Raw genomic sequence first — 17,812 nt, 5'->3', positions numbered from 1 at the left:
CTCTTGCAGGGTGCGTCCCGCCACCGCCTGGTCCTGGAATAACCAGTGCTTCCCGGACTCCCATTGAACCCACTCCGCCAGAAAGCGTAGCTGCGCCGCCTGGAAGTAGGCAGTGAGATTCGGAATCCCAATCCCTCCCCGTTCCGGCGTGAGCATCGCGATCTGGGCTTTCATACGGGGCTTCCTCCCGTTCCAGACAAATCGTGAAAGTTCCGACTGCATCACTTTGAGCCAACCTTTCGGAGAGGCGAGAGGTATAGTGCGAAAGATGTAGAGGATCTGAGGCAGGATCGTCATCTTGATCGCCGCCACCCTGCCCAACCAAGACAGCGGGTAGTGCTTCCATTGTCCCAGTTCCCGTCTCACTTTCCGCCGAAGGAGATCGTAGTTAACGTCCACCGTGGTTTGGAGGGAGGCCGCCAATCTGATACCCAGGTACGGGACCGCCTCCGTAGCCCACTGAAGTGGGAAGCGAGACTGCAATGAGGCGCGCGTATCCGCGGCCAGGGATAGGTCAAGGGCCACTGATTTCGTCAGGTTGACTTTGAAGCCCGACACGCAACCGAACCTGTCAAGGTCAGCCATGCAAGCGGGAAGAGAATTCCGGGGATCCGCGAGCGAAAGCAAGACATCGTCCGCGTAGAGATTGATGACGTGGACATCAGCTCCAAATTTGATGCCTCTGACGTCCTGGTTAGATCGAATGAGCTGAGCTAGCGGTTCCATGTAGAGGGCAAACAGGAGAGGGGATAGCGGGCACCCCTGCCTGGTGCCCCTTTCAATCTGGAAACGTGGAGATGACAAGCCATTAACTCTAACCGAGGCCGAAGGGGATTTATAGCAATTCAGAACCCTGGTTCGAAACTTGGGTCCCATACCTGCCTTCTGCAGGACCTTCTCCAGATAGGGCCAATGAACCCTGTCGAAGGCCTTCTCTGCATCGATGGCCAGCATCATGTATTCGCCCTGTGTGCGGGCCGCCTTCTCGATAAGATGGAGGGCCCGTTTGGTGTTGTCAGAGGTCTGGCGCTCCGGGATGAAGCCCGACTGGTCTGGATGAATGAGACCTCCCATGCAGGGGCCCAATCTGGAGGCGAGGATCCCCGTGTAGAGCTTAAGGTCAACATTCAAGAGGGAGATGGGCCTGTATGCCCCACAGTCGGTGGGGTCCTTGCCCGGCTTGGGTATGACCGCAATGGAGGCCTCTAGCACGTCCCGGGAGATCGCCCCATCTTCCGCAAACGAAGTAAAAAGTCTGGCCAGGAGCGGAGCAAGTTGAACACAAAAGGTTTTGTAGAAGGACGTCGGGAAGCCGTCCGGCCCCGGCGCCTTCCCAAGTTTGAGCCGAGAGATCGCTGAGATGACCTCTTCCGGACGTATGTCTCTCTCCAGAACCTCCACTTGTTCCCGAGTCAGGGCAGGCAATGGAATGCTGTCGAGAAAGGCAGATTCCGCATCAGGGTCAGGTGGGTCAGCGCCGTATAGAGTGGCATAGAAGGAGCTAAAGGCCCCTGCTATCGCCCGATCCTCGGTGACACTGGTGCCGTCCCGCCGCTTCAGTTCCTTCACCTCCCGTTTCTGGGCAACCGTACGGGGTTTATGCGCCAGGAGACGCCCGCACCTGTCCCCTCCAGTGTAGTAGGCATGTTTCAGCCGCAACGCTGCGTATTCCGCCCTGTCCATGTCTAGTGCCGCCAACTGTTGACGGGCAGCTCGCAGCTGGCGCCAAATTCTCGGGGCCCCCGTCCGTCTGTGAATGTGCTCTAACTCCCTGGTTTTGTGGGTGAGCTCGTCCCTCTTGGCCTGGCGTTCCGCGTTTTCAGCGGCGGAAATCGATATAAATTCACCCCTCAGTACGGCCTTAAGCGCAGCCCACTGAGTGGCCAGTGCGGTGTCCCCATTGCTGTTGTGGGTCAGGTAGTCTTTTATGGTTCTTTGTATTCTGGTAACCGCATCCTGCTTAAAGAGCAGAGAGTCCCGATGCCGCCATACTCTACCCGAGCGCTGTGCCCGCGGCCCCGTCAGGGTGAGCATGACCGGGGCGTGATCGGAAAGGGATGCCGTGCCGATTTCAGCATTGGTGACCAGTGTACGCGCAGCTGTGGAGACAAGCAAGTAATCTAGGCGCGCATATGTTTTACGCGCTGCTGAGAAGTGCGTGTATTCCATGACACCCGGATGAAGCTCGCGCCAAGCATCCACCAGCCCCAGGTCTTTCAGGCGGGCCAAACCAGATGTAGACAGCGCTCCAACTTGACTAACGCGCTGGCAAGAGCGGTCGAGCAAATTATCTAGAACTAAATTCAAGTCCCCCCCTAACAGGATATGTCGATCTAGTGTAGCAGTCGCCTCTGTAAGTGCGGAGTGTAGGAACTTCTCCTGCCCCTCATTCGGCCCATATATTGAGCGAATCGTGTAGTGTAAGTCTCCCAATGTGAACCTGTAAACCAATAACCGCCCCTTAATCTCCGCTATCTTACCCACTATCTTGCCCTTAAAAGTGCGCGCTATCAGAATAGCCACCCCGGCCTTCTTCTCGGTGCAGGAGGAGAAAAACTGCTGCGGGAACTTGGGAGAATGGAGGCGGTGACAATCTTTAGCCAAAAGATGCGTTTCTTGCAGGAGGCAGATGTCCGCCTTGGAATGTTCTAGAAACAGGAGCACTGCTTTGCGCTTCACTGGGCTATTCAGGCCTCTCACATTCAGAGTGAGAACAACAAAGTCACCCAACGCCATCAAACAGGATAAAGAAGGACAAATAGCTATGAGGGCATTGCCCAGCGCATTGACAGGCAGACTCATCCAACCCCCGGGATCGCTGCCCCCCCCCAATAGCTGACTCAATACCCTGCCCGTCGACCATGGACCGTGAACCCCTCCGTCCCTCCCTCCCCACTTCCCCAACTCCCAGGAACTCCCCCCCCGCCCAACTCACCATTCCCCTCCCCCCCAACTGCAAACTTGCAATGTATACCCCAAAAAATGTCATTGTCTCTCATCCAAGGACGAAAAGAAGAATAGGAGGTAAAGTAAGGTAGTCCTACTGTGTAGATCTGGAGTCTTCCTCCCGCCAACGGCCCCATGACCAGAGCAGACGGTCAAATCAAACAGCGTCGTGGAACGTTCATCCTGGGGGACCAGTGCCGCCGTCTTCAGCCACCGCATCTACTGCCGCTCGTTGTCCCGCCTCGATTTCCATCGCCTGCTGCTTCCTGACCCGCCCCCGTCGCCGTTGTTGGGTCCATTGTGGCCTCTTCCCCTCCGTTGCATGCTTCGGCTCCGTGTCCTCCGCCTCTTCCTTTGGTATCTCAATGCCAAGCAGAGAACAGGCTTCAGAGACTGAACGGAGTTGGTACTGCTTATTCTCCATCTTGAAGACGAGGCGGAAGGGATGGCCCCAGCTGTACTGGATGCCCTTTTGCTGCAGGAAGGAGGTGACCGGTTTGAAGAGCCGGCGCTTGTGAAGCGTAAGTGCCGCCAAATCCTGATACAATTGCGGCGAGGTGCCTTGAAACACAATCGGATGATTCTGGCGCGCCTTTTGCAGTATGTCCTCCTTGGTCCGGTAGTCTTGAACGCACACCAGGATGTCGGGAGGAGGGGCAGTAGCCTCGCGCGGCGGACCCGTCCTGTGGGCCCTGTCTAGCTGTAGGGGTGAGTCCAACGGTTTCCCCAATACATGGTTGAAGAGCTCCCTGGCGTATCGAAACACGTCCCGAGTGGCATCAGATGTGGCCACATTGCGAATGCGAATATTATGTCGCCTGGAGCGATTTTCCAAGTCTTCCAGGTGAAGTTGCAAGTCTACCTGTTGATCGTGTAAGCGGATGATCTCGTGTTGTTGGGTAGAGAGTTCCGTCTCCCTCTCGTCGCCCTTGGCCTCCAGGTCCGCCACTCGTTCTCCTATGCCGTCCATGTCGCGCCGGACCTCGCGGATCTCACTAGTGAACTCAGACTTGAAGGTCTGGATATCGTCACTCAGGGAGGCAAAAAGGGATTCCAAGAAGGCCTTCGTTATGGGCTCCGTGCCCTCCCCCGCGGCCCGGTCCGCTCTCTTCGTCGCAGGGTCCACGGCGTCCTTCTGTAAGGGGGATTGCGTCTTGGCAAACATTTCCTTTACTGTCTTGCCTCGGGGAGGCCTGCCCGTGGACATCCCTCTGTCTCGGCGGTCCGAACGCCCCCGTTCCCACGACCAACCTGTGGACCACCGGTCGTGTGCCGCAATGCGCTTGCCAACGTATGAGGTGTCCCCACCAGACCCCCTTCTCGGTGGGTGCCTTCCCTGGTACCCAGGCAAATATGGCGTTGTGTCGTCTCAAACCCCGACACTGCGGCCGCCGTGCGTTCGTCGCAGCCTCGGGGTTCCGGGAATCAGGGTCTCCAGGAATCGATGAATGCCCGTGGGGCCGGGGCCGAACGCTACCGCCCACTAGACGTCCGTGGGCCACTGTATCTAGGGTTGGTGTGCCATCGAAAGGGGCCTCAGGCTTCCAAGGCGGGGGGCCACGTGGCGCGGTCAAAGTCCACAACACCGCGCCGCTCGAGATCAGACCCCCGGGGCCAGGGTGGGGGCCCGCAGTCCCAAACTGGTATCCTTGGTATGTCTCAGTGGGCCTCCCGTAGCTGCCCCTCCTCGAGCGCCGCCACTCCCCCGAGGATGCAGAATTACCTTATTAGATGTCTGCTTTCCATCTCGGGGAGCAAAAATTAATTTTGTGCCCTATTTTCCATTTTCTTTGGTTGCTGTGCCCACACTTCTCGTACCTCTTTTGCTGGTCTCCCTTGTATAGCCATAGTTGTGTTTTTCTGCCAGTAATTGAATATCCTGGTCGCTGATTGTAACCTTGTATGCTTCATGTCCTATCATTTCTTCACTGAAGTCTAGTTTCTATGATGTCTTGGCCCATCCTGTTATAACGTCCCTTCCCTGAACATGGTTTGTAAAGCTACATTTGCCTCGTATGGTTCCATTTAGGTGCTCTATTTCCTCCAGCGGACGGCATTTTTTTATGGTCTTGGTGTGGATCTTTTCATGTTGACTTCCAAAGTTGGCTGTAAATTGTTGCCTAGGAGCACTGTTTTTAGTTTAGCTTTTGCTTCTCCAACTGGTTTTCCCTCTTTGATTGAGCTATTAATGGTTTTTGTGTTTTTCAGTGGCATAGAGGAGTTGGGCACCGAAATTTGTGGACTATTTCCACTATGGTCATCGTTGACCTCTAGTTTAGTTGGGGTTCTCTACTTTTGCAGGTGGTCCCTTTCTGATCTATTCTAGCAGGTTTTGAGCTGCTGGAAGTGGGGTGTCTCTACCAGTCTTTATTTCATGCATTATACTACTTGTAGTAATTAGAATATTGTATAAAGTTTCTTACATGTCCTTCTCCTCTGTCAAATCTTGCCTTGTCACATAAAAGTTCGTTTTGGTTTGTTGTATGTGTCCCATGACCATGGCACAACCTCAATTGTGTGGGACTACCTTATACAGGAGTGGCCCTTGCAGGTAAGAGCGGGGGGCGGGATGGGGGGGAACTCGACAGATGACGACTTAGGGATTTGAATTATTTATTTAATTTTTCCTCCTCCTCGTCTGTCGAGTTACCCGTCGCCCCACCCCACCGCCACACCACTCTTACCTGCACAGCCTGCTCCTGATCGTAGCAGGTCTCATTTTCCTTAGATAGATATCTACATAGTTTAGTTTTTAGCTTAGTTTGTACTCTCTTTTTACTGCTGTTTACCGCAGGTAGTATGGAAGGCATCTTCCCTCCCATTTGCTTGAACTAATGCTTGATCTCTGGTTCTTTCATGTCAAGTATGTTGCAGCCTATGTCTCCTATGTGCTATTTGACGTCCTGGTTTTTGTGCTGATTCATGTCCTTCACTTCCGCTCTTGGTAGTGCAGCAGGAACAAGTTCATTAGGTGATTGGTTCAGGATGGATCCAAGGTACACCTTCTTATGGGCATTGCGACCTGTAACCTCCTCGTTGGGGTGCTAGCTGGATCAGCCCAGACTGTAGCGATGCATTACTTCTTTTTTGCTTGATCGTTAGACACAGCAGTCCCCATTGACTGTTGCTGCAAAATCTCTTTCTACACTGGTCTTCGCTTGAAGTCTGGGGACACCTAGCTCTGCAAAAATAAGCAGAGACAGAGCCAGGCTGGACTTGAAACCAAAATCAGTCATGGAAAAATGTTAAAACCACACAACACGAGGCCATAACAAGAATGGCACCACACAGCTTGTTTTGATAGCATCAGCTGCACTGAAAGCAGCCTTTTAGCCTGCAGTCTAACTGGAACTTGCCATTGAATAAGAGACACACCTTGTTACAGTGTTGAGGTGCTTCCTTTACATGGGACAGTGGGAGCAGCCAGTGATTACCTGTCATCTCTAGCCATGAACATGTGATGTAATCACCAGCATGACTTTGTAAATTGCACAGGGCGTTTATCCTTTGAAAATCTCAATGTTCAGGCAAATCTATTGCTTTTAAAGAGATTAGGGGCCTGAATTAGAAGAAGAGGACGCAATGGAACAAAACCATGGCTACTCGCAGCACCGTCAAAATAGATGTCTTTTAATGTGATTGTGTGTGCAAAGTGTCCCCATGTACAAAAGAGCCTAAGGGACAGTGGGCCTTTGCTCGTTGAGCAAGGACCTTGTAGTAGACTCTCGCCATGACCGTCAACCAGAGTAGCCAAGCCATTTGAAAAGGTAATTCCTGAACTTCAGGTTACAGTGACATGCACATCTACACTTTTTTAAAGTTTGAAGCCAAGCCATTGGCGGGATTGGACTCAGAATGGAGGATGCCTGCCAAGTGAAACCAATCTTGTCAAGGACATCCATCAGGGCTGCTAAACCTCAGAAGCATTGCACTTCGCGAAGCCAAAGAACATTGAGAAAATCACAAATTTGACATTCTGGAGACTTTGGAACTTCTCACAGCCCTTTCTGGAACCATCTCTTGGATCTGTCATTGTGGTCCCGAGAACAAGTTAATATAAATGGTAACAAATTCGGTGTGACTGACTTTCAATGCCAGCATACTGCGGTTCATCTATCACTACTTCTCCATCATACAGATGCGGTTGTTTGCCCCATTTTATTTGCATTTCCAGATGACTCTGATCTACATACATTTTATGCTGTAATTGATACACAACTCAGTGTCAGACAGTTCTGTAGACAGAGCCGAGGCCTGGGGGACTCCAGTAGTCAGATCTCTTGGGCTAAGAAGAGAACACTAACCAGACCAGGAGATAGAAAAACATGAGAGGAAGGAAATAGAAAAAAAGTCTTATTCACTGCAATGCCCCCTGCAACTTCCTCAAGACGTTGTACTTGTAGTGGAAGATCTTCTGTGTCAATGGCAGATGCAATAAAATAAGAAACACCGGTTTCCGTCATACTGCACCCGAATGAGATGATCTTTAATGTCAGTCATACCTGACTCAGTTCCAGGGAACTGCTAAAAACCATACTGAGGGGAATCTAGCAGCTGATGGGTGTCAAGACATCTTTCGCCAGCAAGGACAGTGGTCTGCGCGACTTTGCTGATAAAGGGGTGGCTTACAATGAGTCAATACTTGTAGGAAGAGAACAACAGCAAGCTCCAGTGGCGTTGGAAATTTTCCTGCTGCGGCCAGACTATGGCTGGTAATCATTGTGAGTACCAGCCCAAACACTGGTGCAAGTAGATTGAGGATTCTGTGCAAATTTGGCAGGGCAAAGGGTCATCTTCGTGTGACCGTAGATTTGTTACCTCTTTATCCTCCTTAATAGTTTTCCATTTGTCCAGCTGGATCTTGTGGGTGATACCCACACAGGGTGCCCTTATTGTAAAATACAAAGCATACAGTACAGTGTTTATATAGTACCTACTGTCACAGGACTATATCTGAAACATGTTGGTAATACTTGGAGTAACCATCATCCCACTTCTGTGGCACTCTGAATCATCTGCATGCCTATCTGTGTCTTTCATCTCAGCAGCATGCAGTAAACCCGCTGAGCTATCAAAAGAGTTGAAGTAATATGCCTTTAATCTCACAACATGTGTATCTGGCAACTTACATCAAGCTACCACACAGTGGCAAAAGACTCTAGATGTCCACTGGCCTTCCTAGAGGACAATGTATGTGCCAGGTTTCTGTGGCTGGTGGTGCCTGGCCCAAGGCAATATTCCATGCAGGGGCTCATTAAATCTGAAGTGGCTTACCTGAGGCTTAAGAGGGAAGGTGAAGGAGGCATCTCTCTTCTATATTGTTAGTGTAAGAGGAGGACATTTTACACCTCAGGAAGTCAAAAGGAAACTCTTTCACCTCCAGCTCTGCTCGCTTTTGCTAGTCATGACTGCTTTTTGGAAGATCATGAAGGTGAGAAGAGAGTGGATTATCATATTTAAAAACTGCGAGACACACATGTGCCCAGAATTGAAAGCTATCTCCACATAAAAAGTGATCAAGGTGTCTCCTGTGCAGGTGGAATTTCCATAACCAGGATACTTGGCCTAAGAGTACATCCTTTCCCATTCCCCACTGTGATCAGTTTATTTAGTTTACATATCTCAGCGGGTTGAGGATCCATTGCTGTGATTTTGTTAAATGTGTGTAACTTGAAGCTCACAGGCTTCAATTCTGGGAGGACTGGTTGAATGCTGCATTCTGCTGGGGTTAATCAAATGAATACCAATGTGCAGGGTAATAAATGCCTTATGGTTAACATGCCAAGAGACAGTTCAGTTTGTGGTGAATAAAGCGCACTGTGGAAAGTATGCCAATAACCAATTAATTTGTGGTGCTATGTGACACGGATGGTCAGTGTTCAGCATTAGGATTTGATTTGTGATCCTCTAAGTAAGCTGTCTTAAAATGTAGACTATACAAAGATGTGTAGGTATTTTTGCCATTTTTAATACCCCTCTTTTTTTTAACTTTGTAGGCTCTTGCACCAACTGCAACCTTGACCAGTGGTCTGTGGAACAAAGTACCATTTGCTACAATAAGACACGAGAGTTCCTGGACTGGACCTCGCCGCTGGCCATTCCCCTGGAAGCCGCAGTGACTGTGGGCTTCCTGCTGACGTCTGTGATGATGGTGGCCTTTGTGGTCCACTTCCAGAGCCCAGTGGTAAAGGCAGCTGGTGGGCGCATGGGCATTCTCATGCTGGCTGCACTAGCTATGGCATACCTAAGTGTCCTCACCTTCATTGGCAAGCCCAGCTTCCTTAAATGCATCCTCAGGCACCCAATTTACAGCACCACCTTAACGGTATGCTTCTCGTACATTGCCGTGAAGTCTTTCCAGATTGTCTGCATATTCAAGATGGCCGCCACTCTGCCCAAGGCTTACGATTACTGGGTCAAGAGGGATGGGCAATATGTATGTGTGTGGCTGCTCACCAGTGTCCAGGTGTTGATCTCGTGTGGGTGGGCCATCTACAGCCCCCCTGAGGTGGCCTGGAAGAGCATCAATATTGATAGGCTGCTGATGGACTGCAGTGAGTCCAGCTCAGTGGGAAATATCTTACAGTTCAGCTATAATGGCCTCCTAAGCCTGCTCTGCTTTGTCTTCTCCTACATGGGAAAGGAGCTGCCCAAGAACTACAGTGAGGCCAAGTGCATCACCTTCGCCATGCTGGTGTACTTTGCTGTCTGTGTTTCCTTCTTCACTGTACAAATCATCAAGTTACCTGAATATATCACAGCCATTAATGCCAGTCTAGCCCTGGCCAGCCTCTTTGGCATCATGGGTGGGTACTTCTTCCCAAAGTGCTACGTCATCTTCTGGAGGCCAGAGCTCAATACGACACAGCATTTTCAGTCTGCCATCCAGTCCTACACGAAGAGGAAGAGTGGGAGTAGCCGCCGGTGATATGTTTCATTCAGTTCTACACCAGAGGAAAGATTGGGAGAAACTGGCGATGATATGTTTCTTGCATTCCTTCACCGGAAATAGATCAGGAGGAGCCAGTGGTCACATGTTCTATGCAGTCCTATACTAAAAGGAATAGAGAAGCAGCGGTCGGTGATATGTCTCTTGCAGTCTTACTCAATGGGGATGCCTGAGAGGAGACAAAGTGTTATAAATAAGGCCGATTGTAAGTTGTAGATGTAGGTTTAATTAACTTAGTTATAAATTACAGGTAAAGTCCCACCAGGAGCAACATCCTTGCTGCTCAGCCCGCCCACTACAACTGACCGTATCCAAACACAAACACTCTCAACATTCTAATGACCTCACACACTGACTGAGCAGCAGGGAAAAGAACATCAATGAACATCACTAGGGAGGATGCATTATACTAAACAGAAGATTACAACACATCTCCCCCTTATAGAGACAATAGAAAGTGCAATAGAACGTAAGATGGTAAGATCCCCAAGTAATACGTCCCACAAAATCTATAAATCCTTCGCCAAAGAAATACTTGGAAAAAAGGTCAAACCGACAACCCCACCATGTCTGCTCCTCCATCATAGGAAAACTAAACACACTTTCCCCACAACACCTTAGAACTCTAGGTCGGACCAGGAACACATTGCCCTCTACTAGTCATACCACGGGGCAGGGGCGGTCTTAGGCATGTGCAAGCCAAACCCCAGGGGCCACCACGCCAATATATATCCTTAATATAATAATCCTCTGAGGATGGATACATATTTACATGGCGGCCCTTGGCAGGGATTTGGCGGCCTCCGGCTCTGTTCCACTTCCAAACACCCTGACCCCCCCTTCTCTGGCCTCCACGCTCCGCCCAGACCCCCTCTTCCGGGGCACCCTACCTACGTTCCCTGCCCAGGGCCGCCATGAGCCTAGAGCCGCCACTGCACGGGGCAAACTAACACTACGTTCCCCACACAACATAAACACATAAACAGGACCAGGGTTTCTCTACCCTATACTGCACTGGGGCATAACCGCGTACCCTCTACAACATTGGACTTAACACACTGTCCCTACATCCATAATCCCTTAGGAAGGATTGACACAACACTGGGGTGTAACACACATACCCCCTAAAACATTGTGCTTAACACACTGCCCCAACATCCTTAACTCCTTAGGAAAGATAGTCAACTCTACAACTACAGGCTTAAAACACTTGCCCCTACATCCTTAACACCTTAGAAGGATGGTTAAACACAATGGATTATCAAAGCACGGTTAACTACATAGTCTCATGTGAAGGCCATTATAACTTACACTCTTGACCTTCTGCACACACAATAGGACCAGAAGGGATGCACAACACCAACATGTCTCTCAACACATGTTATCACTACAGGACCAAAGATACACTCTTCTCCCCCTCCACCGCAACCTAACAGGACCAGGGGTAACACAAAAACATGTTAAATACTGATAATGACACTAGCATGTCACAACTGCATATACCACTGCAGCATACAACTACAAAAAAAATCCACATAAATTCAGCATGGCATTAAAAACTTCAGCACACTATAAACACACAAGAGTTCCGGTAACCGACCTTTAACATGGCATTGTGAAATCAGCATTCAAATATCAATACAGAAAACAGCATTAAACTTTTCAGCATTACCATGGCATTTCTCAATTCAATGCAGCATTATATTGGCAGTGGCAGGCAAACACTTAAAATTGTCCCTTCAAATGTGTTAACTCCAACACTCACTGCAGGTACTTGCTTCACAATGAACATTACGCAGGTAAAATGCTCCTTGCCATCAGTTCGCTACACACCATTGCTTCTTTCAAACAAGAACAGTTTCAATGCACATATGAAAGTGCTCATTAATGTGTCACACAAGCTTGATCAATTGTTGAGAAACTGGCAAGAAAATTGGTTACCACATGAATTTCTCCCGCGTAGAAGTAGCACGAAGGAGTAACTAGATAGCGCACTGTCACACTCCTGTGCAATTGAATAATAAGTGCCCTGTTCCAAGATGGCATCTCACATTTGGCGTGATGACGTGAAAACAGTGTCACACAAAGGTCAGCGCCCTTGTACGCAGTAACAGGTCGCTTACCTGTCTTCAGCTGCTTCCTGGGAAAGGTCCCTCAAGCAAAGGCCTACCGAGCTCCTGACACAATGTGCCACAATGAGAAGAGAGGTCTGCGTTTAAGTCTTCTGGCAGACGCTCCGCATTCCAACATAGAGCATGACAGAAAGACGTCACTGAGCCAATTGAGCAGATCCTCTAACTCTCGCTGCACTTAACACGTGCCTAAGAAGCAGTGCATGGCAGAACATGCGACTCACAAGCAGCAATGGTATGCTTTGAATAAAAACACTAGCCAGTTGACCGTTTGCCACCAATTAATCCATTGAAACCCAACCGAACCCACACCACTAGCTGACAGTCAAAATTACTCACAGTTAAAATCCCAGAACTGCTCCATGCCAGCTGACCATGAATGTTGGTACATCACGTACACCAACAAAACTGCACCTCAGCTCTTGAGAGGCTAATTCCAACCCTGCTGGCTCACTCACCTCATCTCAAGCACTGGTGGCGCCCCAGGGCATTTCTCTATCACAATGCTAGTTCACTTGCTGCCAGCGGTTAACTCCAACATCGTCGGCACTAGTTACATAATCCAGAGTTAAAGAGATCCAAAGCACCTTTCATACCAGGGTTGCCTGTAGGCTATCAGATGTAATAGACACTGATGGGCTGCAAGGCGTTCCTCTTCATTTCAGAATTCAGTTTATTGTATTCTTCGTTTTTCAGTAGGTTACTCTTGGTTCTGCTGTTTCTCCCAGTAAATCATCTTCTTTAATTCCCCTTCCACACATAGTTTCTTTCCTAAATCGTCGCCAGTTTTACAAATAAGATAGATCCTTGTAAGTTATAGATGTAGGTTTATTTAACTTAATTATCGGTTACAGGTAAAGTCCCACCAGGAGCAGCATCCTTGCTGCTCAACCCATCCACTCCAACTGAACTCCTCCAAACACAAACGCTTTCAACATTCTAATTGCCTCACACACTGGCTGAGCAGCAGGGAAGAGAACATCAAGGATTGCCAATGGGGAGGATGCATTATACTCAACAGAAGATTGCAACCCCAAGGTCACGTGTTCTATCCAATCCAACATCAAACAAAAGATTGGGAGGAGCTGGTGGTGAAATGTCTCTTGCAATCTTACAATAAGAGGTAGGCTGGGAGGAGTTGGTGGTCACATGTTCAATCCAGTCCCATAACAAGAATAAGAGTGGGAGCAACATCTGCCTCATGCATTCCTTCTTGTAAAAAACTACAGGAGCAAAAACCCGATCCCAAATAATGAGGATCGAAACGTCGTTGACCGGTCAGCGCAATAAGAGGTGCAGCCCACAATGTGGTTCATCCTAACTACAGTCAACCTAATTCAGAACTCAAGCTTCCACATAGTTTCTCATTCTCTCACTGTATATATCCAAGCACCATTCACTATGCGCCGTTTATGCTGATCACAATTGTCACTTGCGTCGCCACCCTGTTTATCACTTGCACACCTTGAGCACCAAGTACAATTTGGGTTGTGTTGTTATTTGTTTACCTACAGTGCTGCTACAACTGTAATTTGCCTAACTACTTCTATTTAAACATGATGCCATGAGCACATTTGAAATACTTATTGAGTCTCCTTATTTCTGTTCAGATAATGCTTTTTGCATATTCATTCTAATGGTCTTTCAATAATACCGGTTGGGATACTATATGTTTATTCTCATGCATTCCTTGGGCATGCATGACTATTGTACAATGTATTGATCCTCCCCGTGGATGTTTGAGTGCTTCAAGGAGATCAGTGGAGCCTGAGTGTCCTTTGTGTTCTATGGTACTACTGATGGTGTTGTTTATGTTCTATGTTACTACGGATGGTGCCCTTTGTGTTCTGTGTTACTACTGATTGTGTCCTTTGCGTTCTGTGTTACTACTGATGCTCAACCTTTGCCAGTTGGGAATGGGCTGAGCTCTGCTGATGACTATGCTCATGCCAGGGCTTTTGACCTATTACTACGGCTTACTATTCTTAACATGCAGCTTGTTAATAAAGTAACATTTTCTGTTTTGCTCAACCTGACTCAGATACTTATTTACTATGTGCACAGATCGGATTATTAAAATTAGACATATTAATTATCAGGGGCTAGATTCTCAAAGCAATTTCAGTGTATAAATCTAACTCACATACACAAAAGTCTGGTTTTACAAGTGCAAATCCAGAAATCCTAAAGCTGAACTGGTAAATTCACCTAACTTTGTCTAACATTACCCTGTATTACTGTAACATTACAAATGTGTATGTGGTTCTGAAAGGATGGGGAGTAGTCATATCGGGGGAGGAGGGGTGAGGGGGTAGATAGGGGTGTAATCTGGAAAGTTTGTTGAGGTGTATACACTTTTTTTCCGGTTGGAGATGTACTTCTGTTAAGATGCAGGATACAATTATTTTCCAGAGCAGTAATGGAAAGAAATCCTCCCCAATTATCAGTAGGGGTGTAGAAAAAAGGTACAGTTGCATAAATATAGATAAATGTGCAATTACACAACCTCAACACAAAGACATTTTTGTGTGCATTATTTTACAATCACTGTTGCCGGTTTCTTGTGTAAATAATTAAAAAATCCATGAAGTGGTATTTTGGACTCATATGTTGCATATGTTCTCATGGAAATTCCGCGCGTATGATCCAGTTTCTAGATGAAAAATCTGCTTATTGCAGATAACGTTTGGGATGTACCTACATCTACTGTTTAGTGAACACTCACTAACAAATTAAATCAACAAAAGTTTCCAGGTAATTTCTCACCCTGAAAACTTTCAAGATCAGTAAATGTGATAAAAAAAGGTTTAAGGCCTCCTGCTTCTGGTCTACAGTGGCAGTGGTGATTGGAGTCCTTCCGACTAAAATATTTGCAATATAATATCAGCCACATATATTTCATGATCCTATACTTTTAATTAAAATGACAACTATTGATTCGAAAATGTAAACCCACAAGAATGTCTACAACCAAAATATGGAGTACAATAATATTGACTTATAAATGACAGTAGAATTCACAGAACATTTGAAAATCTAAATATAGTGTACCAAAATATTAATACTTAATTTAAAATAATTTGTAAATTTACTTTATGCTAATTGATATCTTTTCACAATGTATAAACTTGTAAAAATATATTTTACGTATTTAGAATTGATTGAATAGTTAGACTTTAGAAATGTATATATTGTATTTTTACAGATATTAAAAATTAAGAATTTCATTACTTTAGAAAATATTTGACAAAGCAAACATCAATTATGAAAGATTTACAGCACTTTTTGTAATGATTATTTGCCTAAACATAAAAATATAATCACACATCCTTGTAAAAAAGTGCACTTTGGACTTTTTAAAAATACAAAATATTATTTAGAAAAATGCAAAATTCTGAAGTACATATTTTTTTATTTAAAAATTTTAAGAAGCAAAAATGTATCAATGAAAATGTGTACTAAACTAACAAAAGGAAAATATGTTTTTTACAAAATAATTAATGAATTAAGGACATAAAAATACCTAATTGTAAAAATCAAACAATTACAACATAATCCAAAATAAACATAAAAACAATATGTACAACATAATCATTCACTGAAATTTTACAACATATAAAACACAAACATTAATTGTAAAGGTTCAATATTTTAATTCCAGTCCTACAAATATGAAATACATGCTTATAATTTAGGTAAAAAGCATATTTACTATTATAACTCCATTTAAATATGTGCATATACTTGAGGGGGATCACATAAACTAATCTACCTCTGGTCATACCAACATTTTGATAAGTGCATATGATTGGGTGGGGCATATTTAATATCTTCAATCCATCAAACATTGGTGTAAGTGCATATAATTGGGGCGGGCATGTTTATAATCTTAGGGGTAAGTGTGTATAACTGGGTGGGGGCTTAATTACTATTCTAAGTCCAGTCCTACAAGTATTGAGGTAAATGCATATTATTGTGATAATTCTAACTCCAGTCCTTCAAACATTGGGAAAAATTAATGTAATTAGGGGATGGGGTAATATTTACATCTCTAATTTCATCCCTTCAAAAAAATTGTGGAATTGCATGTAATCTGTGTCTCTACATATAACACACTATCTAAGCCCTTTCAAAAGAGTAATAAGGAAGAACTGGACAATACTGTCAACCAGGGGCCTGATGATTGAGAAACCAATGTACTCTTTTAAGAAAGGGACGAGTATCAGAGACCTGGTAGTACACACCCGCCCAAAAAGAAACCTTGAGAAGAGTTCACAATCGACACTATGGAACCTCCCACCCCCAGTTGAGCATTCACCCTGTGGAAACTGTAGTGCGTGTCCCTTGACAAGAAAAGTAACATACCTAAATATAGGCCTAAATACTCCATGAAAGTTGAAAAATCTAACAAACTGTAAAGGAATGTGTTGTATATAACCAAATGTCCATGCAATCTCTTCTATGTGGGCATGACAACGAGAAAGATACAAACTAGGATAACGGAACACCGCAGCACCATTCGGTGCAAAAGAGAAGCCACCAGTCTAACACAACACTACATAGAAACAGGTCACAGCGATGGCGACATGAAGTGGTATGTGTTAGAAAAACTCACACAAACACGCCCTGACATGAGTGGACCCGTACTCTTAATCGAACAACGATGGGTCTATTGATTAAGTACTGATCGCCATGGACTTAATGATACATTTCCTGGGGCATTCAAATGTGACAATTTATGTGTATACCACCATACATTCACTAAATACCCAGTAATAAATTAAAAACCGCCTGCACTGGTTCTTGGTGATACTGTTCGTGCAGATAGGTTAACATGGGAGGACACAAGAGTTAGTACCCGAAACACAACTTATGGGTGGAAGGTACCACACTTGGATAATTGGCAAGGACCAATGACATAAGGGATACAGACCCTTAGTCTCTTACAAATAATTGTGATTCTCCTACTACCATGACTAGAGAATCTGGATTTCATTAAAGACACAGAGGCTGTCATTATGCATATTTCTTTTAATGCAGCCCAAGCAGCTGCATAAATCACAATATCAAAAGGTTCCAGAACAGAACATTAGAAACACATAAAAGGCATGAGACATGCACAATCTGCCTCTTTTAAATGTGGAGAAGAGAATAAGGCCATGAATTTAAAAAACTTCTAAACTTCTAAGCTTCTAAACGATCCTCAGGTGGTCATCTCGAAGGAGAAAGAGAAACAAAGGAGGAACCAGGGCCAATATTTTCTTGGTTGTTCTAATTCTAAGAACGTACGAGGTGGCAGATGTCACTGCATTAACTTGGTCACCAAAGTTGAGCTTGTCATCCACTATCACACCAAATGTTTTATTTTCCTGGTGGGAGTAGGAAGAGTGCCTAGTGTATCTGGCCACCAATTTGGGGTCCAGAAATTTGGATCATTTCCAAATAGGATGACCTCCGTTTTTCCCGAATTGAGCTTCAGACAGTTTTGTGACATCCATATCCCGACCGCTTACATACAGTCATGGAACCGTTGGCCTATTCCCAATTCCTGTCCTGGCAGTAGAGACACCGCATTTTGTGTGTCCTCTGCATACGAGGTAAGGCAGAAGCCAAAGGAGCTGATCAGGGGGGCCAAAGGTGACACATACACACTAAAAAGTGTAGGGCTCAGGGAGGACCCCTGCAGAACTCCACAGGGCAAGGTGAACAGAGTAGAATTCACCCAATGACACAATTTGTAGTCTGTCAGTTAGGAAGGACTTCAAGAGCTTCCACGCTTTATCCT

General features: G+C 46.2%; 1 protein-coding gene across 1 annotated transcript in view; it reads left to right on the top strand.

The window, feature by feature from the left end:
* Nucleotides 1–9,943, top strand: part of LOC144752471 (taste receptor type 1 member 2-like) — a 104,010-nt gene extending 94,067 nt beyond the window's left edge. Inside the window, exon 6 of the mRNA XM_078640394.1 lies at nt 8,943–9,943. Within this exon, the coding sequence (XP_078496520.1) occupies nt 8,943–9,874 (932 nt within the window). The 3' untranslated portion in view covers nt 9,875–9,943. The remainder of the gene's footprint in view (nt 1–8,942) is intronic.
* Nucleotides 9,944–17,812: the final 7,869 nt, after the last annotated feature.

This window comes from Lissotriton helveticus, chromosome 5_1 (assembly GCF_964261635.1).
Source record: "Lissotriton helveticus chromosome 5_1, aLisHel1.1, whole genome shotgun sequence".
Lineage (NCBI taxonomy): Eukaryota > Metazoa > Chordata > Amphibia > Caudata > Salamandridae > Lissotriton > Lissotriton helveticus.
The sequence above is the reverse complement of the archived record's forward strand: the minus strand, read 5'-3'. Positions and strand labels throughout refer to the sequence as shown.